Here is a 27,183-nt window from a genome sequence, read left to right on the forward strand (position 1 = left end):
AACCAGTCCATCACTGGCATATTTATTAATAATGTTCTATAATATTTATATTATATAATGTTCACTTCTTGGAAAATGCATTTCAGTGTAAATAAGTGCAAAAGGTAACACATAAAACTAGAAAAGTACAAGTTAATGCAAATAATATGTTGTCATTTTAAAAGAACTAACAAGGCAAGCAACATTTTCAGCTATTTTGTGAAAACTGTAGATTTAATTATGAAGTGTGCTGTACAGTAATAATAACAACATTAGCAATACTACTACTACTTGAAGACACTAGAAGCAAGTTCAATACATGGCTGATTTGTTTTCGAAAAGATGGTCTAAAGAGTATTTGCCAATGTCAAAAATGGCTTGCACCATGAAGAAATTTTGAACCAGGGGATGCTGGTCTAACTGTAGATGATGCTGCACCCCTCAATTCCTGGGTAATGGGTCGAGTCATCAAGACAATACCAGAGGCCAAATGTGCAGTCAGAAGAGTTTGTGTGCAGACAAAAACCAGCACACTGAACAAACTGTGCCTGCTATGTTTGAAATAAGACATTTTTTAAATGTTTGTTTGCAGTATTATTGCTATTGATTTGAAACCAATAGTTAATGTAAAAGAAAAGTTAGTTGGCTCATATTGAAGTAAAGTATAGTAATTGTCTCCGCTCCTACATAACCAATTAGGGGATGGAAATATAAGAGCCAATCTTAGAAAGTAATGCTTTAAGTTAAATTAAATTCATATTAGTGTTTGCTTAGTTATAGCCATAGACAATGGTATAGAGTTTTACCCCCTGTAAGTTAATAAGAGATGGAATGTTTTTGTCATAGCTAAGATACATTGTGTTAATTGAGTTATCATTATTATTATGGTGATAGTGATTTACAAGATCAGGACACTGGACAATAGTTCACATACTTGAAGCACCAGAGGGTTCTGAGACTTGCTCACGGTCACTTCATGATTCGGAGACAGGGAGCAGAGTGGCGGTCTTGTAGTTTACAGTCCAATGCCATACGGCTTGCGGAAATGCATTATCACATGCATTTTTGATTACCTCTGTGCCATAAAATATGAAAGAATAAGTGAAGCCAGTTTTACTAGTGGTGTGTTAAGTACAGGCTACTTTAAAATCGAAAGGAACAACATCATGTCAGTTAGCAGGAACCATCATACACAATGATACATTATTCCAGTAGATTTTTTTCACCTAAATTGTGTAACACATACAAATGAAAATTGGGTTTCAGAAGCTAAATTTAATACAAACAGCAGTTTTCCTCAGAGGGTTGTGTGAAACTTAAACAAGGTACACATTATGCAGTTGTGCAGAGATGAGCAAGCTGGTGTGTTAATTGGTCTACTCTGAAAAAGGAAAGGAAACAGTGATAATATGAGGACATTTTGGGGTGACTTCATCCAAGTTTTCACAATCCTAGACAAAGTAAACACGGCAAATTCCTTTCAGCAAAAACACCTATGAAAGGTTGATACTATATTCACGATACAAACCAGGGGGTAATTCTTCACCCAGGGGTGGGGAGCTATCTGGAACAATCTGTCACTGTATGTGTGTGTGTGTACCACTTCTGGATAAGATAATGGTAGAGTTGAGCTTTTAGCTCAACAAATCAGGAAGATAGACTGGAAAGCGATCTTCCACTTGTTGACATTTTTTGGTTATTTAGTTTGAAAAAATATGTACTGTATGTACTGTGCATTCAGAAAGCTCCTTATGCTAAAATCATTTTGATTAACATTTCTTTTTTTCAACCATCACGCAACACTCAATACCCCAGAATGACAAAACGGAAACAGGACTTTAGGTATTTTTACAAATTTATTAAAAATATAAAACTGAAATATCACATTGACACAAGTATTCAAACCCTTTGCTATGACACTTTAAATTTGGCACACTCTACTGGTCATCATTGAGACCACTTGTGGTCAATTCAATTGGCTGGACATGACATGATATACCTGTTTATATATGGCCCTACAGTTGGCAATGGGTATCAGAATAAAAACCAAACCATGAGATTGGAAAAATTGCCTGCAGAGCTTAGAGACAAGATTGTGTTGTGGCACAGATCTGTGGAAGGCTGCAAAAAAAAAATCCTGCAGCATTGAAGATTCCCAAGAGCACTGTGGTATCCATAATTCTTAAATGGAAGAAGTTTTGAACAACCACAACTCTACCTAGAGCTGGTAATCATGGGAGGGGGGCCATGGTAAGCAAGGTGTTAAAGATCCTCAATGTCTCTCTGGCTGAGCTTCAGGAAACCTGTGTTTTGATGAGAGAAACTTCCAGAAGGACCACCATCACTGGAACACTCCACCAATCCACATTACTAACCGAGAATGCTAAACCGGATGGACGCAGGGACATCCGGCCATGGGCCGTAGCCGCAAAAAGACGTACTGCGCAGGCGCCCCAAGAAATGAGGCGCTGCGAGAGGCGGCCGCGACCACAGAAAAAAGGAGTGAGCACAGAAAAAAGGAGTCAAACGCAGGCGACGCACACAGCGCCACACGAAAGCCATTGCACACGAAACTAGCACACAAAAAAAAAGAAGCCGCTCGCGCCCCACAAATTCCACACCCACCTCCAAGCGCCCCCCCCCCCCCCCCCCCCCCCCACAAGCAGCGGACAGGACACACACAAAGAGGACGATTCAACAAGCCCCTGGCACACAAAAAGAAAGAAGACACTCGCGCCCCACCAATCCCACCACCCCCTCCAAGCAACATCCCCCCCAGACGCCGGCAAAGCACACAGCGCCGCACGAATCCCATTGCACACGAAACGGGACGCACACAAAGAGGAGGATTCAACAAGCTCCTACCACACCAAAAAAAAGAAGCCGTGACCGCCACACCAAGCCCATTAGAGACGAAACGGGACAGACTATGGACATGGCACACGAAACGTTCACAACAACGACGATTCAGACCCACAAACACACTAACATCAATAAGAAGTGACACCCAAAGCCCCATTTCTAAAGGAACCGTCCGCAGACACCTGCTAAACGATTGCGCCACTTAGCTGACAACGCGTTCAATAATGAGTCCACTATTGAGGAAAATTCATTGGGATTAATGAATGTCATTTGCAATCATTGTCATTCACTTAACTTCCCTGAAGAAACAACTGGCAATACAAGTAATGAATTTACACGTTGTTGTCAAAAGGGTCAGATTAGACTGCCTCCTTTACATTCATATCCTGAATATCTACAGAAGCTTCTAACTAACGATGTACCTGAAAGTAAAAACTTTATGAACTGCATTAGATCCTACAATAGTTCATTTACTTTTGCATCTACCGCAGTAAATATCAGGCCACCAAAAGGCAATGGCCCATACTGCTTTCGCATATGTGGACAAATATTGCATCGCATTGGAACGGTGCACCTTGAAACAAATCAACAACGCAAATATGCACAAATCTACACACAAAGCCCCATTTCTAAATGAACCGTCCGTATTAAACATACGTCATCTCAACACGTTCACACTATGCAGCCTAGGTGGATCTCATTACAATAAGGCACTATTAGCCGTTCAACCGCAGAAAAGGCTCCATATTAACAGTGAGTGCGATCCTCCTTATTACTTATCCATATTTATCATGCTCAAGAACAAAAGTCATAAATTCACGATCACGGGTACAAAACGATACGGCTCAGATAACGGGACCAAACACAATTCACACTATGCAGCATAGGTGGATCTCATTACAATGAGGCACTATTAACCGTTCAACCACAGAAAAGGCTCCATATTAACAGTGAGTGCCCGTCCGTATTAAACATACGTCATCTCAACACCTTCACACTATGCATCATAGGTGGATCTCCTTACACTGAAGCACTATTAGATAGATAGATAGATAGATAGATAGATAGATAGATAGATAGATAGATAGATAGATATTAACCGTTCAACTGCAGAAAAGGCTCCATATTAACAGTGAGTGCGATCCTCCTTATTACTTATCCATATTTCTCACGCTGAAGAACAAACAAGTCATAAATACACGATCACAGGTACAAAACGATACGGCTCGGATAACGGGACCAAACACACGAACCCGCATGAAAAAACAAAATACACGGTGGCGCTTACAACGCGCTTCTGAACCTCCGGAAGAAAAAATGTCTCGGCTCCAAAAACGCAAAGCTCAACTAACACATTATCAGAAACGAGTGCATATGGACAGACACACTGAACGTAGACGTATACAGCGCGCATCTCAAAGTGCTGCATCGAAACAGGCACGGATTCAAAACGAAACACCTCCCGCCTCAGACATACAGAAACGGCAGCGAAGGGACAAAATACATAAAGGTGGCTGACAACGCGTTCAATAATGAGTCCACTATTCAGGAAAATTCATTGGGATTAATGAATGTCATTTGCAATCATTGTCATTCACTTAACTTCCCTGAAGAAACAACTGGCAATACAAGTAATGAATTTACACGTTGTTATCAAAACGGTCAAATTAGACTGCCTCCTTTACATTCATATCCTGAATATCTACAGAAGCTTCTAACTAACGATGTACCTGAAAGTGAAATCTTTATGAACTGCATTAGATCCTACAAATCGATATCCACTATGAACATTAACAGTGGCACTCCACATGACATCCGTCTTGCAAAACTGTTAATTATTGATGAATGTACAATGGCATCCACTCACTTACTCAACACCATTCATAAACTTCTACAAACGTTTATGAATAATAATCTTCCCTTTGGAGGAAAGGTACTTTTATTACGAGGAGATTTTAGACAGTGCTTAGCTATTGTTCCACATTCCATGCGCTCAGCTATTGTTCAGTGCACCTTAAAATACGCAGACAATTGGCATTGCTTTCAAAAGATACAGTTAGTACAAAACATGCGATGTCCACATCCAGATCATAATAATTGGTTATTACAACTGGGAGATGGTACACTCACCAATACAGATAGACTTCTCCCAGATATTATTACAATTCCTCAGGCCTTTATCTGCGCCGACTTAGTTAAAGACAGATTTGGAACAGCAATCTCATTAGACCAAATGCCCCTTTTAACACAACGCACTATATTATGTCCAAAAAATATTAATGTGGAAAACATAAATACCCAAGTCATTGCATTACTTCCTGGAGAGACACAACTCTTTCTAAGTTCTGACAAACTTGACTCTGATCACGACAATAACCATCTTCCTTACACCTTACAAGTTCTGACCTGGAATTACCTTTTACACTTAAACAGCGTGTGCAAAGAAATTTTCCAATAAACCTTTACACTGTGCCACACACTTTATTGTTTGCTTTCTATTTGCATCATCTACACCTTCACACTATTCTATATCTCATTCATACATCACGCTCTTTCTCATTCCCAACACCAGGGGTTGGCGAGCGAAGCGAGCAGGGGGCGGAGCCCCCTAGTCTGGGCCTAATGAAAGACACACGGAAGCTTGCTTAGAGTTTGTAAAAAAGAAACCTAAAGGAACTTCAGACTGTGAGAAATGAAATTCTTGGGCCCAATGAAACCAAGATTAACATCATGTCTGGAGGAAACCACGCACTGCTCACCACCTGTGCAATACTATTCTAATAATAAAACATGGTGGAAGCAGCATCATGCTGTGGGGTTGCTTTTTAGCAGCAGGGATTTGTAAGGTAAACTGAGCAAATTAAAGATGATGCTCAATGAAAACCTGCTCCATAACACTCTAAACCTCAGACTGGGCTGAAGGTTCATCTCCCAACAGGACAATAACGCTAAGCACAAAGCAAAGACAACACAGGAGTGGCTTAGAGACGATGCTGGGAATGTCCTTGAATGGCCCAGCCAGAGCTTGATCTTTAACACAATGGAACATCTGTTGAAAGTCCTAAGAATACCTGTCCACTGATGGTCTCCATCCAACCTGACAGAGCTTGAGAAAATCCCCAGATTTAGTGATGCAAAGCTTGTTGTGTCATACCCAAAAGGCTGCAGCCAGTAATCACTGCTAAAGGTGTTCAAACAAAGTAACAAGTAGATAGATAGATAGATAGATAGATAGATAGATAGATAGATAGATAGATAGATAGATAGATAGATAGATAGATAGATAGATACTTTATTAATCCCAATGGGAAAGTAAAGCGTCTGAATACAATGAAATATTTTTCATAAGATTTTTTACTGTTAATAAGTCATCAAAAATTTTTAAAATCCTGGGGTATAAGAGTGTTACTTCAATTAATTCATATGATTTTAGCACAAGGCTGCAACACAGCCAAATTTGAACAAATTGAAGAAGTGTCAATAGTTTCTGAAGGCATTATATAAATAGAAATTGTGTATATATATATATATATATATATATATATATATATATATATATATATATATATATATATATATATATATATATATATTCTATATACAGTATATATATATATAATTTTTTAAATACCATTTTTAAGCAGACCTCAATGAAAAGTTTCATTGATTCCGTCTAAAGCATATGCATGCATTTCTGCATTGAACGGTGCACAATACCCACCCTCTAATTTGACAGCGAACTCTTAGTTCTGCCCTTTATCAAATGCCGAGCATTAAAAGGAACAGATATTTTCATCTTATTACAGTCATTTCACAGTGTCTCTCTCTGGTTGTTCTTTCATCTTTTATGTCTTTACATCTCTCTGTACAAGTAATTGGGCTCTCTGTGTAGGTTTTATTCCGTTTCGATCTTTCAAGAACTTCTTGTTCTTTGAGAAGCTAGATCAGATTTGTTTTCGGCAGCTAAAGTACAAAGACTGAAACATAACGTGTAATCAAGAAATGTCATAACTCCTACTTTTTAAAGTTATTATTAAGCATTGATAGTCAGTGAAGCAATTACATTAAAGCAATTTAGCCATGAAAACCCAGATACCTGTCAGCTCTAACATGAGAACGTAAACCTTTAGTATTTAAAATATTTGCGCTGAACAAGCAGACCAGTTGAACATTTGGTGTTTTCATAAGACAGCTGGCTGCATGTAAAGTTGTCACCATACAAAAAAACCCAATAAGACATAACAATTTAATAACTCATGCCACTCTACTTTTGATTAAAAGGTGACTCAATATGAAGCGGAAGCTTGAACTGTGTGATTCCTGATAAAGGGCTTTAGCCTGGTGAAAAATTTCATATCTACCGGGTTTAGAGAGAACTTTTTTTTTAATAAGTTCAGTCTGATCTTTGAATTGCTGGCTTTTTCCTTACACAGCCACTGCTTGGGTACACTTTACAGTTTCCTCACAAATTCTTGGCTTTTCACTACATACAGTTAGGTCCATAAATATTTGGACAGAGACAACTTTTTTCTAATTTTGGTTCTGTACATTACCACCATGAATTTTAAATGAAACAACTCAGATGCAGTTGAAGTGCAGACTTTCAGCTTTAATTCAGTGGGTGAACAAAACGATTGCATAAAAATGTGAGGCAACTAAAGCATTTTTTAACACAATCCCTTCATTTCAGGGGCTCAAAAGTAATTGGACAATTGAGTCAAAGGCTATTTCACGGGCAGGTGTGGGCAAGTCCGTCGTTATGTCATTATCAATTAAGCAGATAAAAGGCCTGGAGTTGATATGAGGTGTGGTGCTTGCATGTGGAAGATTTTACTGTGAACAGACAACATGCGGTCAAAGGAGCTCTCCATGCAGGTCAAAGCAGCCATTCTTAAGCTGCGAAAACAGAAAAATCCCATCCGAGAAATTGCTACAATATTACGAGTGGCAAAATCTACAGTTTGGTACATCCTGAGAAAGAAAGCAAGCACTGGTGAACTCAGAAACGCAAAAAGACCTGGATGTCCACGGAAGAGAACAGTGGTGGATGATCGCAGAATCATTTCCATGGTGAAGAGCAACCCCTTCACAACAGCCAACCAAGTGAACAACACTCTCCAGGGGGTAGGCATATCGATATCCAAGTCTACCATAAAGAGAAGACTGAATGAAAGTAAATACAGAGGGTGCACTGCAAGGTGCCAGCCACTCATAAGCCTCAAGAATAGAAAGGCTAGATTGGACTTTGCGAAAGCACAGTTCTGGAAAAACATTCTTTGGACAGATGAAACCAAGATCAACCTCTACCAGAATGATGGCAAGAAAATAGTATGGAGAAGGTGTGGAACAGCTCATTATCCAAAGCATACCACATCATCTGTAAAACACGGTGGAGGCAGTGTGATGGCTTGGGCGTGCATGGCTGCCAGTGGCACTGGGACACTAGTGTTTATTGATGATGTGACACAGGACAGAAGCAGCCGAAAGAATTCTGAGGTGTTCAGAGACATACTGTCTGCTCAAATCCAGCTAAATGCAGTCAAATTGATTGGGCGGCATTTCATGATACAGATGGTCAATGACCCAACACATACAGCCAAAGCAACCCAGGAGTTTATTAAAGCAAAGAAGTGGAAAATTCTTGAATGGCCAAGTCAGTCACCTGATATTAACCCAATTGAGCATGCATTTCACTTGTTGAAGACTAAACTTCAGACAGAAAGGCTCACAAACAAATAGCAACTGAAAGTCACTGCAGTAAAGGCCTGGCAGAGCATTAAAAAGGAGGAAACCCAGCATCTGGTGATGTCCATGAGTTCAAGACTTCAGGCTGTCATTGCCAGCAAAGGGTTTTCAACCAAGTATTAGAAATTAACATTTTAGTTCCAGTTATTTAATTTGTCCAATTACTTTTGAGCCCCTGAAATGAAGGGATTGTGTTAAAAAAATGCTTTAGTTGCCTCACATTTTTATGCAATCGTTTTGTTCACCCCACTGAATTAAAGCTGAAAGTCTGCACTTCAACTGCATCTGAGTTGTTTCATTTAAAATTCATTGTGGAAATGTACAGAACCAAAATTAGAAAAAAGTTGTCTCTGTGCAAATATTTATGGACCTAACTGTATGTATACTGGTTTTATTCAAACCTCCGCTTTAGTCTAATCATCAGTTCTAAATTGTCTTATTTGGAGTGAGTAAGTGTGTGAGTAATTGTACCCTGTAAAGGACTGATTCACTGACCAGGGCTGCTTTTTGTCTTATTTTAAATGCTGCTGTGGCAGGCTCTGATTCTTGACTGTAAAACTTTGAATTGGTTGATGCCTGGCAGACAGTACATGGATGAATGGATGGAATCTGACATTTTGAAAAGTGACATCTTTTAAAGAAGATGCAGTGAGAAACTAGAACGATGCTGGCAATTTTGACCAATGCAATGCAGCTTACTAAAATACCAAAGATTTCAAGGCATATATGAAATATAATTAATATTTAAATATTATTTTGGATATTACAATCTGATTTGATTTCAAAGTCTCAAGAATCTTATTTTTGTACTTAATATGTTCCACTTTTCCTTCTTTCTTTATTGTTCCCTGATATTAATCTCCTTGTTCTTGACTCCAACAAATAATATTCATTGAAAACTGTTACATCTATATATTATGCCATAAGTCGTCAACCCAGAGGGCTTTTTTTTTTGCTCTTTTCCTATTGATAATTTAACTTAACCCAGAATGATAGTTTTCCCCAAATATTTTCTAAGTAAGACATAGTCCAAATAACATACTACAGTATTTCTTTTTTTGAGATGTTACTACTATTAACATGCATTACATAACATTCTCTACTGAATTAATCCAATTCATGGTCAACTGGAGCTCTGGAACTCAAGAAATACATCTAGACAGGACACTAGTCTATCATACGGACCTCTGACACACAGAACCAAATGTGGCCAATTTAGAGTCACCAAAAATATCATGTCTTAGTTCCAGACCAATGCACATAGGATATATATTACCTTTGTTAGGTAAAGTTCACTGATAAGATAGATAAATATATGTGAAGCAAAAAAATTACAAGTATTTCTACCTTTGTTACATGCTTGCAACAACTGACAATTTAATGTAGAATGCATTAGAAGGCATCAATATGGTTTCGCTCCATTGATATCATTGACTGATGTGCGAAAAGTCATTGGATTGCATAGTTATAGCAGTAATGTAATAGAAAAAGCTAGCAAAATCTAAGCCCATGCTATTTGGTATTAATGTATCAGAAATGCACCAGCAGATGTTATCAATGGGAAGTATCAACTGATACAGGAGACATGGTGTTTTAACTGATTATGTTCTAATTGAATATAACTGGAGCATTCTGTTAGGCTGGATTAATTATTAAGTTTGAAGTTCATAATTTAAATAATTTAATTTTTTGGAGACAAAACACAACAGATACAATAGGATTTTGCGCACTTATGCATAATAATAATAACACATTGCAACCTAAATAAACTAGACAAGACTACCATTGGTAAAAGCTGACTGAATGTGCAAGAAATTCTTGAACTTACTTTCCTGATAACATCTCTTGTCTGAAATAGGAAGTCTGTCTGAAATTAAGAATTCTACATGTTCAACACGTAGAAGGATATATGTAAAACTGATACCATTTAAAGACAGTTTCATATAAACTAATTTCATATGCCCAACAGTATAGATAACCTGACAGTAGGTAAATGAGGCCGATGTGTACAAATGATTTGAACTGAGCTAGGCTTGTGTCCTGCTTATGGCCAAAGTTCTTGGACTACATCTTCTAAGTGTCTAAGGCCCAGTCCACACTAGTACATTTTCATTTTAAAATGGTGATGTTTGTGTATGTTTTTGCCGCACTAACCTGGCCTTTTCAACTAACAAAAACAAATACTTTTTAAAACAGTGACAAACTCTACAAACAGTGAAAATGCACAAACTCTATGGTGCTCTGGTTGGTTTGTGCTTATTACATGGCTCTTCCCTTAATGGATCCTACTTATCATAACGTCTAATTCCGAAACTGGTCACCCTTCATGGAAGAAGAACATATTCCAATATAGCTGCCATAGGAGAGTTGCTTTCTATGGTGCTTGTTGTGTTGCTTATCTGCATGCATCTAAATTGTATTTTGTGTGAGCTTTGAAATTGTGATCAAGCGACTACTCACACTGCACAATAGAGTTGCCAGTCATAAATATGCTCAAACTACGCATTACCATTTTCTTTGCTACACCTATGAAAGACAATAAAATTAATAACAAAAGTGTACCATTTATACAATTAGTTCTTGTTACATTGTGATTTTTAATATGCTACCTTATTCAGTCACATTTGATTGATCCTTAAGCAATGCATTTCACAACAAAGAGGTAATGGTTAGCACTGGTGCCTCCTTGATATAATGTTTTGGGTTCCAATCCCACGCTGCCCTTTGTGTTTATGTAGTTTACATGTTCCCCCTATGCCTGTGTGGGGTTTTCTCCTGGTTTTTCAGTTCAGCATATAAGTAAGCCTTACAATGGGCTCTCACACTGACCTTGGTTAGTTAACAGTTTGTGCCTAATGTTGCATTGTATTAAACACATTTAAGAGTGTTGTGTTTTCACAATAGATTGGCTAAGGAAACCTGCCATGTTATAACACACAAATAGTGATTAACACAGAAAACACTAAATATTCACATAAATAATCAATAACTATCACAATAATTATGTGAACTTATTATGTCTACTTAGACTATATTAGTTGGTAACAGGCTTCTGATTTTTAGAAAGATCTGTTCATAATATGCAATTTACAGCCTGGGGTTTTGTTTGAAGAACTAACTGTAATTGAATTTATTACTTTTGCACATGATTTTCAGACATGTAATAGAAAAGGTAGATTTGGAAATTGGTATTATGGTAGAAATCAAATTGAGACATACAAAAGGCCAAGGGATGAAAACTTGAGTAAGGGATAAGGCAAAATCTAAATTGAGGAGCAAACCTAAATGTCAAAACACAGGAAGGAAAATTGAGAACAAGCAACTAAACCAAAACACACAGTGAGAATCAAAATCCAGTGTGCAAGGCAAAGGTCCTAACACTGAAGTTTTTGGGAAGCACCTTCTGAATTCACATCTGAATTTGTATCTGAAAAGTGTCTGGATTTGTATCTGATCCATAGCAAGGATGCCTGGATGTGTGGTCACTATGTTATGCTGGCAGAACTTAATGACATAATATGTCAGTTGACTTCTCTATCATGTGTTGTGGCCACAGCTCAATGAAGTGTGAACCGCAAAGGAACCCAAAAACAAAATGGTGCTAAGGTGATGTCACAAATTAAATGTAAAATATTTTTATATTAAAAATTGTTCAATTAATATACAAAAACAAACTTTTAGCAATTGGAAGTCTTTTAAGTTCGAATAAAAAGTCCCTCTTCCAGCACCATCTCCCCAGATGATTTATGTGGTTATGTACCATTCATTGTCTATCCAGTCAAGTGAGCACTTAGCATTGTACTAATATCACATTCCAAATAAGGCTTAATTTGTTCTTTGTAGTCTAAGAACTGTATTACATCCTTATGCACTTGAGAACTATTGCAAAACTTCAATTTTTAACTTTTTTATTTGGACTTTTATTTGTTTGGTCTTACCCATGTGGACATTCTGTTTAAAGTACTACATTCTTCATTGCGCTGTACAAAATAACAACACGTAACAAAACAACTAACACTATGTATAAGAATAAATAATATAATATATAAGCACAGTGATGGACTATCATTAAAATCAACCATGAACCGAACACAAGTAGCAAAGATGAAGTGAAAAAAAATTAAGAGTCACCATAAATAAGGGATACTTTCATAATATAATCAAACAGAAGCAGACCTTCAACTTGTATCCAAATCTGAGTGAGAAGGAGGCTCACAGATGGACTTGGACGTTCTGTAAGCAGCAGACTTTTCCAAAGGGGCAGCAGGTATTTTAGCTTCTGAAAATCTTATGAATTGTTCTGTCATGAGTGATGGGTTAGAATGTTAATAAGAACTGGACAATTAACAAAAATTTGGTCGGATCAGTGTAAGGGTTTGGAATATGTGAAGTTTTGAAAAAGCTGGAGTCGTTAATAATCTGGATTCAAAAACGTCTGAGGCAGACTTTGCAATACAAATCACGTTTATTGGCTTTGTCTAGACAAGCATGTTCTAGACTTTGAGGTGTACCTGTATTAAATTAGGAATTACAGAAACTTGATAAATTCTCCTATTTATTTATTTCTTGTTTTGTGTTTATGTTTCTGCTTATTAACTAAATTGTTATTTACTCTAAAAATATTCACATAGAAATATTTGTATTATGGATGTACTTATAATTCATTTTGTTCAATAGTATTATGATGATATTTTAGAATCCTTTGAGTATTTAAAGTATTATTCAGAAATGCCAACATGCTAGTTCTTTAAGTGTATTTTACAGGATTTCTTTCTAGAGCTTCTGTCAAATCAACACCCCAGCTAAGAAGATCTATCAGTGCATCAGGGCTCTGCTACAGTATTTAAATAATGAAAATCTAATTTACCACTATGTTAGCTATCATTACACTTTATAATGCATCCTTCATAGTAAGTATAAGCTGTTTAACCTTTCTTTGTGCAGAGTGTCTATTTCTTCTTCAGTTCGCTTCAGTGCATCCTGGAGAGTTTCATTTTCGTTTTCAGAGAGACCATTTCTTTTGCTCAGTTCCTCATGCTTCCTTGTCTGTTCGGTAAGCTGTTCTTGTAAAAATGTACACTTCTGTTGACAAGCCAGCCATGTTTCATCCTTTTCTCTCAGTTTCTTGCAGAACCTACACAGTATCATGCAAAAGGAAAGTCAGAATGCTTAGTATAAACGAAAGTCCTTTATTACAATAGTACTTTAACATTATCAGCTTTATCAGATACTGTACAATTCAGTATGAATATACATAATTAACACAAAAAAGTGGATAAATATTTCCTTTGGTCTCATTTACAGAAACCCTGCTTGGAAACCACAAAAGAAACTAAACTGAATCATATACACATACAGTAGAAACTAGGTATAATTAACATAATTTGACATAACTCAATAATTTAATTCCCTATCAATAAAAAAATTCAATCATATGAATGCGTCACATTGATTTTTACTTTCCTTTTACTACACTCAAAATTACTGCATGAGAGTTCTTGTGCTGTTAAAAGTAACACAGTCTAATTGAAAAGGAAAACTTTGACAGAGTATATAGAAACTAGCATATTGAACATTAACATACTAAATCTCAAATATTCAAAGATATGAGTGAAAAACGAACAGACTTCTGGGATTTGATAGACATATTAATCAAGTACCACTTGCCATTGCTAATGCAAACAGCAATGGTGCAGCCCAAAATACAATTTATAACAGAAATGCAAGCTATATAAAGTTTAATAATATTAACGATATGACACACTAACATCCTGTCAAGGCATGGTTCCAGCCTTCCACCCAGGCTACTGGGACATGTTCTCCGAATTAAGCGGGTCTGATAATGAATAAACAGAAGAATAATTTTAAATACACTCTATGGCTAAAAATTTGTGGACAACTGACCATCACACATAGATTGTTGGACATCTCATTTCAAAACTATAGGCATGAATACAGAGTGCTCCCCTTTGCAGCATTAACAACATCTACTCTTCTGAGTGGGCATTCCACAAGATTTTGAAGTATGTCTGTTGGAATTTATGCCCATTCATCCATTAGCAAGGTCAGGTGCTGATGTGGATGAGAAGATTTGGCTCGCAATCTGCTCACCCCAAAAGTGTTCAGTAGGGTTGAGGTCAGGGCTCTGTGCAGGTCACTCAAGTTTCTCCATGTTTTTATGGACCTGGCTATGTGTGCAGGAGCACAGTCGTGCTGAAACAGAAGAGGGCCTTACCCAAACTGTTGCCACAAAGCTGGAAGTGCACAGATGTCTAAAACGGAACCAAGGGGCCTAATAGAAAACCTGAAAAAATAGACCCAGACCATTATCTCTCTTCCTCCAAACTTTACAGCAGGTACTATGCAGTCAGGAAGGTAACATTCTCCTGGCATCCACCAAACCAGATTCGTCCATCAAACTTCCAGATAGTAAAGTGTGACTCATCATTCCAGAGAACATATTTCCACTGCTCAGGTGTCCAATGGTGGCATGCTTTACACCACTCCAGCCAATGCTTCACATGGCGTAAAATGATCTTAGGTTTGTGTGCTGCTACTTGACCATGGAAACCCATTTCATGAAGCTCTTGACGAACAGTTTTTGTGCTGATGTTGCTTCTAGATTGGATGTCTGGAATTAGAAGATTGGCAATTTGGAATTCTGTTGCAAGTGATTAAACAGTGCATAGGTGATTTTTATGCGCTTCAGCACTTGGGAGGTCCACTCTGTGAATTTGTGTGATCTGCTGCTTCATGGATGAGCTTTTGTTGCTCCTACATGATTCCTTTATCACAATAATAATACTTACAGTTGACAGGCACAGATATAGAAGACAAAAAATTTCACATACTGACTGATCCTATGATAGTGCCACATTTAAAGTCACTGAGCTTTTCAGTATGACCCATGCCATGACAAGTTTTGCCAATGGGTACTGCATGGCAATATGTTTGATTTTATGCCCTGTTAACAATGGGTGCTACAGAAACACCCGAACTCAATCATTTAGAAGGGTGTCCACGTCCTTTTAGCCTTATAACGTATCTGAAAATATAAAACTCAGTAACTTGTTCTAAAAGAAAAGGAGCTGATGCTGGTATGAAGAAAAATGACTTGTCTGTATACTTTGCTGTCAGGTTAGTCGCCCAGGTAAGCCATTAAAAATGAAAATAAAATTACATTCTTTTTAAAGAATTTCAGATTTTGACAGTTGACATAAATTATTGACAAATTTATTGTTGAGCTAATTTTTTTCCTGTAAAACACAAAAATGAAAGATTGAAATGAAATGTAAACATAATATACAAATATTCACCGGTAAATGGATTTCTAAAAATAATTTTATAAGTTGCTGTATGCTGTATATTGTATGTATAAGAAAAAAATGACATACCTGGATTCAGTCTCTTTTTGCTCAATTTCAAATTGCTTCAGCCTGGAAAGATACTGCTCTGTTTCTGTTGATTTTGCACTAAAATTAAATATTAAAAATAGTTACAAATCATCAACAATTATTTGTAAATATAATCATCTTGGATCCATAGATCCATTTTCCAAACATGCTTTTCCTAAGCAGGGTCAAGGAGGAGATGGAGCCAAGCCCAGCAAGCATCAGGCACAAGGCAGAAACAATACTGGACAGGGCGGCAGTCCACTGCAGTATAATTATATGTAAGTGTAAAATTTTCAAAACATATGTGGATGCAATATACTGTACATTTATAACTTGAAAACCTTATATTTGTGCTGTGTACACAGCATTTTCCTGATAGTTTGCAGGCATTTTTGTTAATGGGCTTACTTCGCTATGTCACTTTGAAAGAAATCTTATTCAGAAAGTCAGTCATCTGGTCTTTTATAAGCAATAGTCATCACCACTGACATGCTGTCTTTTAAACACTGTAATTTCTTACCTGTCAAAAATAAATACAGGAGAAATTTCCTTGACAGCTATAGGTAAGTATAAATTGACAACTTTTAAAGAAAGACTGATAGATCTGTAACTGTCATTCTGTTGCAATAGTTTCATATTTATGTCTCCCAGGATACATATTTTCTACTTTCTTACACTGAAGTCTGGATTCCATTATGGAGTCACTTAATGTCATGTTTCCAGATTTTCTATTTTAAATAGTTTTGGCTATCTGGCTACACTTTTTACTACTTAATGCTCACTGTGTGTTTTTTATAAGATATATATATATATATTCATGGCATTCATAGTCTGAATCACAATCTGATTGTATGGGTGGTTACCTACCAGGTAATGCTTGTGGTTGATCAGCAAGTTGGCTAACATCCACCACAGTGCCCTCTTTCAGTTGCGAGAAGCAGATCATTGAATGGTTGAAAATAGTTTTACTGTCAAATAATGCAAAGAGTATGCGACACGTGTTTCACCCTAATTCTGGGCTCATCAGGGATACACACTCACTGCACCCCCTCTCAGGAATCAAACCTCGGATGTCAGCGCTAGAGGCGAAGCCCCTAACGTTGCGCCACAGTGTATGGTTCGTTCATTTGACAGCGTGTAGATCGGGGTAATTACATTCATGGCATTCGTAGTGTGAATCACAATCTGATTGTATGGGTGGTTACCTACCAGTATATATATATATATATATATATATATATATATATATATATATATATATATATATGTGTGTGCAGTACTGCAATAGGTACAGGCACCCTAGATTTTTATTTTATTTAATTTTGTGTTGGATGTTTACGTTTTGCCTTCTACAATACACTGTCAATAGAAAAATGGGAATTTCAAATTTCCAAACATTCATTTTTCAAAGAATTAAATCCTACAGAGAATTTTTAATATTTTGTTTTAAAAGTAACATATTAGGTAATCGGCCACCTTTCAGTTGATTACTTTGTAGGCCTGTAGGCCAGTGCGTGGTTGAACTAAGATCACAAACAGGTGCTAATGATCAGTGACAGAATGAGTTGATTGAACCAAACTGATTAGCTGAAACAGAAAGAGGTGTGGGAGGAATCAAACTGGAAGATGACAGTATGGAAGATGTGAATGTGAAACCTTCCCATCATCAGTACTAAACTATGGCAAGAAAAAGCACAGCAACAATACACTAGGTGGTCATCCTGCATAAGCAAAGTCTCTCCCAAGCAGAAAGTTCACAGCATACACACGTTTTAAAATGTGCTGATTAAGCTGTTTTGAAGAAGCACATGGGCACAGTGAAGGTTGAGGAGTTGAAATGCAGTGGTTGGCCATGGAAACTGACAGCATTCAGATAAGAGGTATCTCAAACTGATGTTCCTTAAGGATCAGAAGAAGTCCAGCATTACCATCAGTTCTGATCCCACAGGAAGCACTAGACCTCAAATACATGCTTCTACAGTCTGCAGAAGTCTTGCCAGAAATGATCTTCATGGATGAGTTGCTACTCAAAAAGCTGTTCCTTTGAAGTGGAAACCAGCCAAGAGACTCAGGTGTTCACAAAAGGACAAGGGATGGGGTGCTGAATAATGGCAGTAAGTGGTCTGGACTAATGAGTCAAAAGTAGAAATATTTGGCTAATACAGGAGGCAGTTTGTCTGTGGAAGAGCAGAAGAGCACTATATATATATGAGTTACCAAAGCTAACATTGAAGTGTGGCAGAGGTTCCCTGCAGGTTTAGGACTGCACTCATGAAAATGGAGTTGGTAATCTGTCCAGAATTAATTTAATCCCCAATGCTGAGAAGTTTATACAGATTCGTGGAGGTGTCTGATCAGTCCCATCATCATTTTGTAGAAGGAGAATACTGTAACCCCAAATACACATCCAATGTAATAAAGAACTGTCTTTAGCAAAATGAAAAAGAAGGAGTTCTGCAACAGATGGTATGGTCTCCACAGACATCTTTACAGATCTCAACATCTTTAAGGCTGTCTGGGATTACCTGGACAGACAGAAGGAAGTGAGGGAGTCAAAGTATGCAGAAGAACTGGGGAATGTTCTCTGTGAGGCATGACAAGTTTTAAAGGTAAAGTGTGGTCATATCAAATATAGATTTCATTTAGTTTTGTTTGTATTTTTACTAAGCTTTATAGTATTTTTATATTTATAATCTTTATTTTTGTTAGTTTTGAAAGCATATTTGCTTTATAGAATTTTTATATGTGCCTAAAATGTCTGCACAGTACTTTGCAATATACTGTACATGCAGGGCTGGAAAGATGCAAGGACAAGTTTTAGAGTAGATGGTGATAACTTCAAGGGCACAGTAAAAGAAACAGGGCAATGGGGGATAATGGGCAATGTATTAGAGGTCCCCCTCAGGGCAGACTTAACAGCATCATAGGCCATGGGGCAAAGTAGTACACTGGGCCCCTGTTTTGATAGCAAAACAGAAACATACATAGGCATCAGAAACACTGTGTGCCCTTATGGTCCTGGTGCCCCTGGCCGGAGCCCATTGTGCTCATACATTAAGACGTCACTGCCCCCAGTTCAATACTATGTTATTAAACCAACTACATATTTATATACAGTATGTGTGGGTGTACATGTGCAGTATAAACAGTATGCTTTAAATGGTAAAGGTCTGAAGGAAAAGGCTTGTATATAAGTGGAATCACTTACCAAGTAATGCCACTCAGCATAGCAACTTGGCAACCTTCAAGTGTTCATTTACTGAAGCAGCAAGTTCAGAGCCTAGTCTTGCAGTAAGGCAGGAGCCTACGTATGGTGCGCCATTCAATCCAATGTACACTTATGCAAAACTCATTCATACCTGGACAGTTTAGAGCCATCACTCAACTTTAATTTGTAAGATGGTGAAAATGCACACTCTATACAGAATGTAACTCACCCAGAATCAAACTCTCATCGATGCAGCTATTAGACAGAGTTGTCAGCCAGCTAGTGTGCCACTGAAAGCAGCATTCTACCACCTCCTATTCTATTAAGTCATTAGTTCAAGTAGTTGAAGTACCTGTGACTGCAAATGAGTAGAGTTCTTCCATTTAACAAAAATGGTGAAGGAATACAATAACCTAGTTTTATATATACTGTATGACAATGCAAGTGAGGTCTGACACAATATCATTTTAGTAATATGGTAATTAATCCAACTTATCTTAATGAATGTGTATGGATATAGCAGTGTATGGGACAATGGTAAGTTTTATTTATTTATCAGTTTATTTATTTCAGAATGTTTTATTATCTCTATGTACAGCTTGGTTTTGAATTCTTCAGTTTTTTGTGACAGATTTATTTTTTTGTTTAACATCCTGAAATAGTTTTCATTTGCCATGCAAAGCGGAAACCTCTCAGCACATGAAAACCAAGTCAATAAAATTCCCTTTATAGCATCTGTCTAAACATACTGTCCATGTAAAATGTTTGTGTTTCCATGTGGTTTCTGGATGTGATGTGACATCCTGTACAAACAGATTTCAGTCACGAACAACATGTCAGTCCTGCATGCTGATGTTGTGAATGTGAACCTGCTCATTTGGTTACTTTTTTTTTTTTTTTAACTTGTTGCTGGTCCCTCTTTTAATACTTAACTGGGTTATCTTCTGAAGTCTACCTATATTAAGTCTCCTTAATATTTGCTTCAGTTTTATCTGGTGGTCCACTTTCCCCCTGGAGATTCAAGGTAACGTGACCAAATAGCCTATATGTGGGTTGGCATCTGACCCACTGTGTGACCACTGCTACCACTAACAACTCTGGTTATTCTGTGGATCTGGCCATCAGGAATTTTAAAATTAAGCACATTTTTGCATTTACGTCTTACAACTACAGCTCTTAACCTGCAAAAATAGAAAAAGGACACGAAGGCAAATGGAAGAAGTAAAGTCACACTGCTTAATCAGACTTTACACTATAATGTAGGGTGAAGACCCTACTTTAAAATGAGCCACTTAAAGTGGTTTGTGGATTGGCCAATTAGGACGAGAGCCCAGGGTGGATCAAAGATCTGTGAGTATTAGTTGTCTCTCAGGTGTGTTGTAAAGTGTGACCAAAGGAGATTGGGGTTGGGATGGGTATCTGGCTGTACAATATTCCTCTAAAATAGGCCCAAGATTCTGGGAGCAACTGGACCATAGGTGAACCTGGAAAATGGCCGTTACAGAGAGAGAGCGAGAGGAAGCTGACTCAGCAAAGACTGCAAACTCCTCAAGAGGAGGTAGTTTGTCTGACTGTCCTGGTGAGGGTTGAACTTGCATCAAGCAAAGGGTGCCATGCGGCCTGTAAAGTAGAATGTTACTTGATATCTTTTTGTTTGTAGATAATGTAACACTCTCTATTTCACTGTTGTTGGAGGCCACAGCTTACAGTATGCTAGTAGCTCTCGGTACATTGCAGGAAGTATTGCAGTCCATTGTAGGCTCACTCATGTACATGTCCACACTTATACTCATACAGGGTCAATCTGGAATCAACAATTAACCTAGTAATGTTTAAACTGATCCAAGAAATATGTTCTCGCACCAGTTAAAGATTCAGATCCCAGGTCTTTTTATGTATGGAGTTAGCACGATCTACCCCTAGCAATTTTTCTAGGTATTGTGATCTTCCTCCCAAAAATGTGTTTTTGAATAGGTAGGTGTAAGTGTGGGAGTTGTAGGAATGGACCCTGTGATGATCTGGCACCATGTCCAGCATTGTTTCCTTCCTCGTACCTGCTGCTCCCAGGATAGGCTTCATCTCTCTGTAACCTGAAATTTGATTATGCAGGTTTGAGAAAGTTATAAGGAACATTACTGCAAAATCATTTTAAATGTTGCATAATACATACAAATCAACTTTTTATAATTTATTAGAAGAGCCAGGCCTGTCAAATTGCTGCCAGTCACTTTGAAAAATCAGAGGCAGTGATTGAATTAAATCCTTGTGGTTTTTAGTCCCTCTTCCTAGTCACTACCTGTATGGCACTTGAAGTGGATTAAAAAAAAACTACTTGGGTAACTCTAGATGATTAAACCAAGTCTGACCTCTTTGTTTTGGCTCTTCAGTCACTATGCAGGCAGGCTAAGTAATTAGCTTTATGGCATCTTTCAGTGATATGGAAACATCCTTCCCAGTATTACCAAAGCACACAGAGGAAGTCAAAAGAAGGGGGAAGTGGAATACAGTAATTAAGGACCAGCGGAAAGTAGGATTTTTTTTTTCATTGTGCGCAAACTGACATGTTTGAAGTAAAGACCACCCTGAGGACTGTCAGTAAACAGCACACAAGCAAAAGCTGTCTGCAGTCATCACCATTAAAAGAAGAACTTAAAATATTTCTAAATCCTTGCAAATGAGCTGATCGCCTCTGGCAAGAATGATATTTTGCCCCCTTGAACAAATACCAATTTTTGCCTGTCACACTGGATTTGTGACTGCATAGCTTATGTTCACCCAAGGGTAGAAAAAAGGGTCCAGCCCATTTCAAGGTCAGATATAGTCCATAAACTCCTTCAACCTGCCTGCTTCATTGAAAATGGCAAGCACTTACACGACTAACTGCTTGAAATGTTCCATTTCACTGCTTCGCTGCTGAAGATTCACGTGGAGGCTTTCGAGCTGACTGTTTAAGCCTGCAGAGAAGCAATAATAAAGAGGCATTTGTACTTTGTCGAGTGAACATTAAAATGTTAACCCTTCAGTATGCTTTTTCTACATTCATTCATTTTCTTAACTCCTTGCAAGGTCCAGCTCAGAATCTAGCATTTCTAGCATTGTCCTGGAAACAGAATATACTAATAAATCTTAATTTGGTAAATGCCATCATAAATGATACAAAGAAATAAGATAACTAAGCAAAGAGGTAAATCATTCAGTAGAGAGTTGTGTGCTGGCTACAAATATTTTACCACCAGATTAGAAATAACAGTAAACACAAACTTGTGAAGGATATACAGTTGACACATGTTGTTTCAAACCTGCTTCTTATATTTCAAGAAAAATCTTTACTTACCTCTCACAATAAACCTAATGTACACAGTTGGTTCCTGACAGTAACAACAGTAACAGAAGATAAGTATCATATCTGAGTTTGAGTCAGCATAGAAGTGAAAAACTAAACAGTCATGTATAAAAGAATTCCACGCAGCAATAAGCGATTCAGATGATAAAGAGAATGGGTGTAGCTGGAGACCTAAATCGACCACAGTCAAATTTAAGGTGAATGAGCCACAAAGGAAGAATCAAAATAAGATCTTACTAAGTTTGATGGCAGGATCTTGAGGTTATGACACAAATTTAGCCACATGGAAAAGCTATAATAGAATATAAATACAGTAAATCCTAACGAAATCTCTCAGCAAAAATAATCAGGAACATGACAAGAAATCCTTGTATTAAAGATTAAAGTTTTTCAAAATGGCTTGCCAGTTTGCAAATTGAAATATGTCGAGTTTCTCCTTGAGCTGAACACTCGAAGACGTAAAAACAGTACAATATATTTAAATGCTTAACAATTACTTTTAAAGAAATGTGGTTTATTAGTGTTTAATATATGCTGCAGTAGTAATAAATGTAATATGCTAGTGTAGCACAACAGTAAACTCTCTGCCTGTTGTTTACAAATGTAAGAAGTTACACTTGATTATAAATTCTCGACACTTATGTTTGCAGGGACCGTGCTTTAATTACAGTAAACATTTCTACCCTTCAGTATAGTGCCCAATGGGTTCCCACCAACTAAAACATTTTGAATTTGCAAAACAAATCAGGTAATAAGCTTTCGATTAAGACCAAGATCGAGATAATTTGCACAGACTTCAGCATTTATAAGTAGAGATTATACACAGAATATAATAGGCAGAATACTACCGGTACAATAAAATATGATGGTTACCTGGTTATACCTCCGGGAGGCTTGGCTCAAAATCTAAACTGGTCCCTGTCCTTATGGAGTTTATATGTAGATAGATAGCATTTAATTTTTACAGACACTCAAGAACTACATAAACAAATAAAAATGATAACAAAAAATAACCTCCTCCAAATGCAAACCAGAATTACAACAAAGAAAGAAAAATGTCCGAGTTGGCTAAGGATCAAGAGAGCAGTCAATGTCACAGTGAGACACTATAAAGGTGTATTGTCCCAGTGGCATTCCTTGACACACATTTCTGCTGAATAATTTGTTGGCTGAAAGTACCAAGCGTTACTGTTTCATACAGAACTTGTGGAGAATTGTTCATAATGGCACGCAGTTTTGTCTTCATTCTCTCCTCTTCTACTACCACCAGCAACTTGAGAGTGTGTCCCATAATTGAACCTATCTTTATAGTTAGCTTATTGATTCTTTCCCTATCTAGCTTGGTCTTTCTCCAGGTCCATTGGTTTCCCATCTATGCCTCTAAGGCATGAAGGTTAGATTAGTTGCTGATTCTATCCTGGTTCAGTATCAGTGAGTGTGCATGTGGTGTATGGGTGCCTGCACGCTACCTTTGCTACTAGGATTGACATTAGCTCCTGTTGTTGAACTTGGGTAAGCAAGTTGGATAATGAATGGATGCATTCACTAGATGGTTCTGCTGCCTCACATTTCTGAATTCTACTTGTGACTGTTTGTAGAGAGATGGGTCCTTCTCCTTGACGTTTTTCCCCTATGCATTCTGAGTATATATTTTTTTACATTTCAAAGATATACAGGTCAGGATAATTAGTGACTCTGTAGGAGTGAATGTGCCTTACAATGTAATGGCATCCCATCCAGGGATGGGTCCCACCATTAAATTAGACTAATCGGGATTACTAAAAGGATTAATGTGCTCATTATTAACAAAAACATAAAAGAGCTAATACAAACAAAAATATAGGCTTTCATATAAACGTAAGATGTAAAACTACATATGTTTATGACTTAATACATATTTTCTTTACAAACTATAATGATATATGACTCTTTTGAGGATATGTGGTGGAAGGACACTATTTTCATAAGCAGGACCAAGTTCTGCTTTTAGTCATTGGTTTTTATTTCCCTTGCGAGTGTTGTACTCTTGTACAAGAGAAGGCAGGGCCACGCTTGAAGTCTTCATCATGTCTGAGTCAGACCTAGATATTCAGAAGGGAGGCACACCCATCAGCCCAGGTTTCTGCTTAGGCAAGAAGTAGTGCTCTGGAGTTACCCAAATGTTGTAACTTTTTAAAATGGCTACACAATCCATTGTTCTATCTCTGTTTAATGGTTTGGTGGTGGGATTAATTGGGCAACCCCACAAAGGGTGGGCTTCTCTAGAAGTGTCACACACCAGGTCCTTCTGCCATCCTTATAATGGATAAAACTACTGTGGAATATGATGAAAAATGTCAAGAAGCAGAACCATGAAAATTCAGTCCACAGAACAACTGTTTCATGATTGCAATTAATAGTTGTAGCTCACTTATGCTGGTCTGAACCGCACCCGCCACCATACGAAAACAAACTGGAAACTAAAGCTGTAAAGAGTGGAAATGTTCCTCACCAGCCATAAAGCTGCATAGCTTTTATAGAAATTCAATTCTAGCATTGATGGCTGAAGCTATTTTTTTTTTTTTTTCATATGTCCATAAACTATCATATACTGTACCGATAACAGTCCTACTGCTACTAGAAAAATCTGTAAACAGAGAGAATTTGTTTTTCACTAAGAAGTGCTGCATCTTGTACCAAACTAACAAAAGTAATGAGAAGGCTTAATTTTTCCTCTGTGGACTGCAATCACAGGGGTGGAACAGTTGGTGCGTTCTTCACATTCACCACATGCTCACACATGCAAAGGACGTAATGCTGCTTGCATATGGTGGCTTATACACTTCAGGGTTAGAAAAAGACTCATTTGCATTAGTCAATTTGAATAAACCAATTTCAAAATCTATGCATAATGCTGTGCAAATAAATTTGTATCTACATCCTCAACACTTGAATATTGACCTTCCAATCTTGGAGGTTTGCCTGATTCTCTAGTTATTTAAAGCCGTGTGGCTCCTGCTTTTTTTTGTTTAATTAATAATGTGTCTCACATACTGTGCTAAGGAGGAAGATAGCAAGCAGTGACCGTGAAAGAATAGCCATCAAAAATGACTATCTTTGGAAGGTCTGTACAGCTGAATGCCTCTTTAATTGATATGGTGGTAAAATTCTATTACACGTGAGATGACCCTTGAGACTAAGCAAAATAAGATGTAGCAATGCTGATCATGCCGAGGAATATCTGCAAACCATTTATATGCTCTTCAGGATACATCCTGGCTCACTAGCTAGTATGCATTTCCACTTAATGTGCTATTCGTTGTCCTTTTCTACAAAAGCACATAATGTGCTTATGGAATATAATCAGGTTCAATTCGGCTTACTTCTTTATGGCACCCCTTCACAGTTGGTAGGCTCAGAGTGCCATTTATGCATTATTCCTTTCTTTAGCCATTATGAGCATAATGAGAATATTTTAGAAGAAAATACCACTTAAACCCGGTATGGCTTGTCAACACCTAGACACTTATTAAATGCAAAATGTAAAGCTGTTATTTTCATTCACACGGCTATAAAAAAAGGATTCTATATATGCAATGAAAACATTGTTTCTTTTTACGGGGTAACTAATATTCCAATTATTTACATAGTATGTCCATGGGCAGCATGATGGAACACTTTGCATTGCTGCACTGCTCTTGCGTCACAGGTCATTTTCATGTTGAGCACAATAGATAGATAGATAGATAATCTATCTATCTATCTATCTATCTATCTATCTATCTATCTATCTATCTATCTATCTATCTATCTATCTATCTATCTATCTATCTATCTATCTATCTATCTATCTATCCTCAGGGGGAAATTTGGCATTTTACAGAAGCTCTTTAAATAAATACACACACACACACACACACTTTGGTCTGAACACATACCAGAATGACTACAAAGCAAGAAAATTAAAAAGAAAGAAACATTCTGACTTGGCAGTCCCACTGAGGCATTATACAGATGTATTGCTGTTGGTATAAAGGAGTCCCAGAAGTGTTTCGTGGCACACTTTGAATGATTCGTTGGCTGAAAGTCCTCGGTGTTAGTGTGTCAGAGAGGATGTGCAGCATTGTTCATTCAGTTTTGTTTTAATTCTCTCCTTTGCTAAGACCTCCAGCGGGTCCTGAGTGTGTCATATAACCGAGCTTGCTCTTTTAATTAGTCCATTGATTTAGTGGGCCTCTCTTCAAGTGATGTTACCAGTCCAACACACCACAGTGTGGAAAATCTCACTGGCCATCACAGAGATATAGAAGTTGTGAAGGATATCACTTCCCACATTAAAGGAATGGCGTCTCCTAAGGAAGAAGACCATTCTTATAAATTTCCTCTGTGTTCCGAGACCAGTCCAACCTGTCAGTAATGTGGACCACCAAGTACTTGTGGGAGTGGATCACCTCAACTTTTACTCCTTGAATAGTGACTGGACATATAGACTCTTTGGTGTAGTGAAAATCAATAACTAGTTCCTTGGTTTTTCTGATGTTAAGTTGCAGACAATGCTCTTTGCACCAAGAAACAAACTTCTTCACCTGACCCCTATATTCAATCACATGCCACCCTTTATCAATATACCCTATACCTCATCTAAGAATTTCTGCAAGTGACATGACCTGGTG

General features: G+C 37.5%; 1 protein-coding gene across 2 annotated transcripts in view; it reads right to left on the bottom strand.

Annotated features, from left to right (window-relative positions):
• Positions 1–27,183, bottom strand: part of lekr1 (leucine, glutamate and lysine rich 1) — a 119,310-nt gene that overhangs the window by 20,873 nt on the left and 71,254 nt on the right. For both annotated transcript variants that reach the window (XM_051923591.1, XM_051923590.1), the window contains exons 7-9: positions 22,061–22,142; positions 15,981–16,058; positions 13,517–13,720 (exon numbers count right to left, since the gene is read on the bottom strand). In XM_051923591.1, coding sequence (XP_051779551.1) covers positions 13,517–13,720; positions 15,981–16,058; positions 22,061–22,142 — 364 coding nt within the window. The remainder of the gene's footprint in view (positions 1–13,516; positions 13,721–15,980; positions 16,059–22,060; positions 22,143–27,183) is intronic.

The sequence above is a fragment of the Erpetoichthys calabaricus genome, chromosome 2 (genome assembly GCF_900747795.2).
Source record: "Erpetoichthys calabaricus chromosome 2, fErpCal1.3, whole genome shotgun sequence".
Taxonomy (NCBI): Eukaryota; Metazoa; Chordata; class Cladistia; order Polypteriformes; family Polypteridae; genus Erpetoichthys; species Erpetoichthys calabaricus.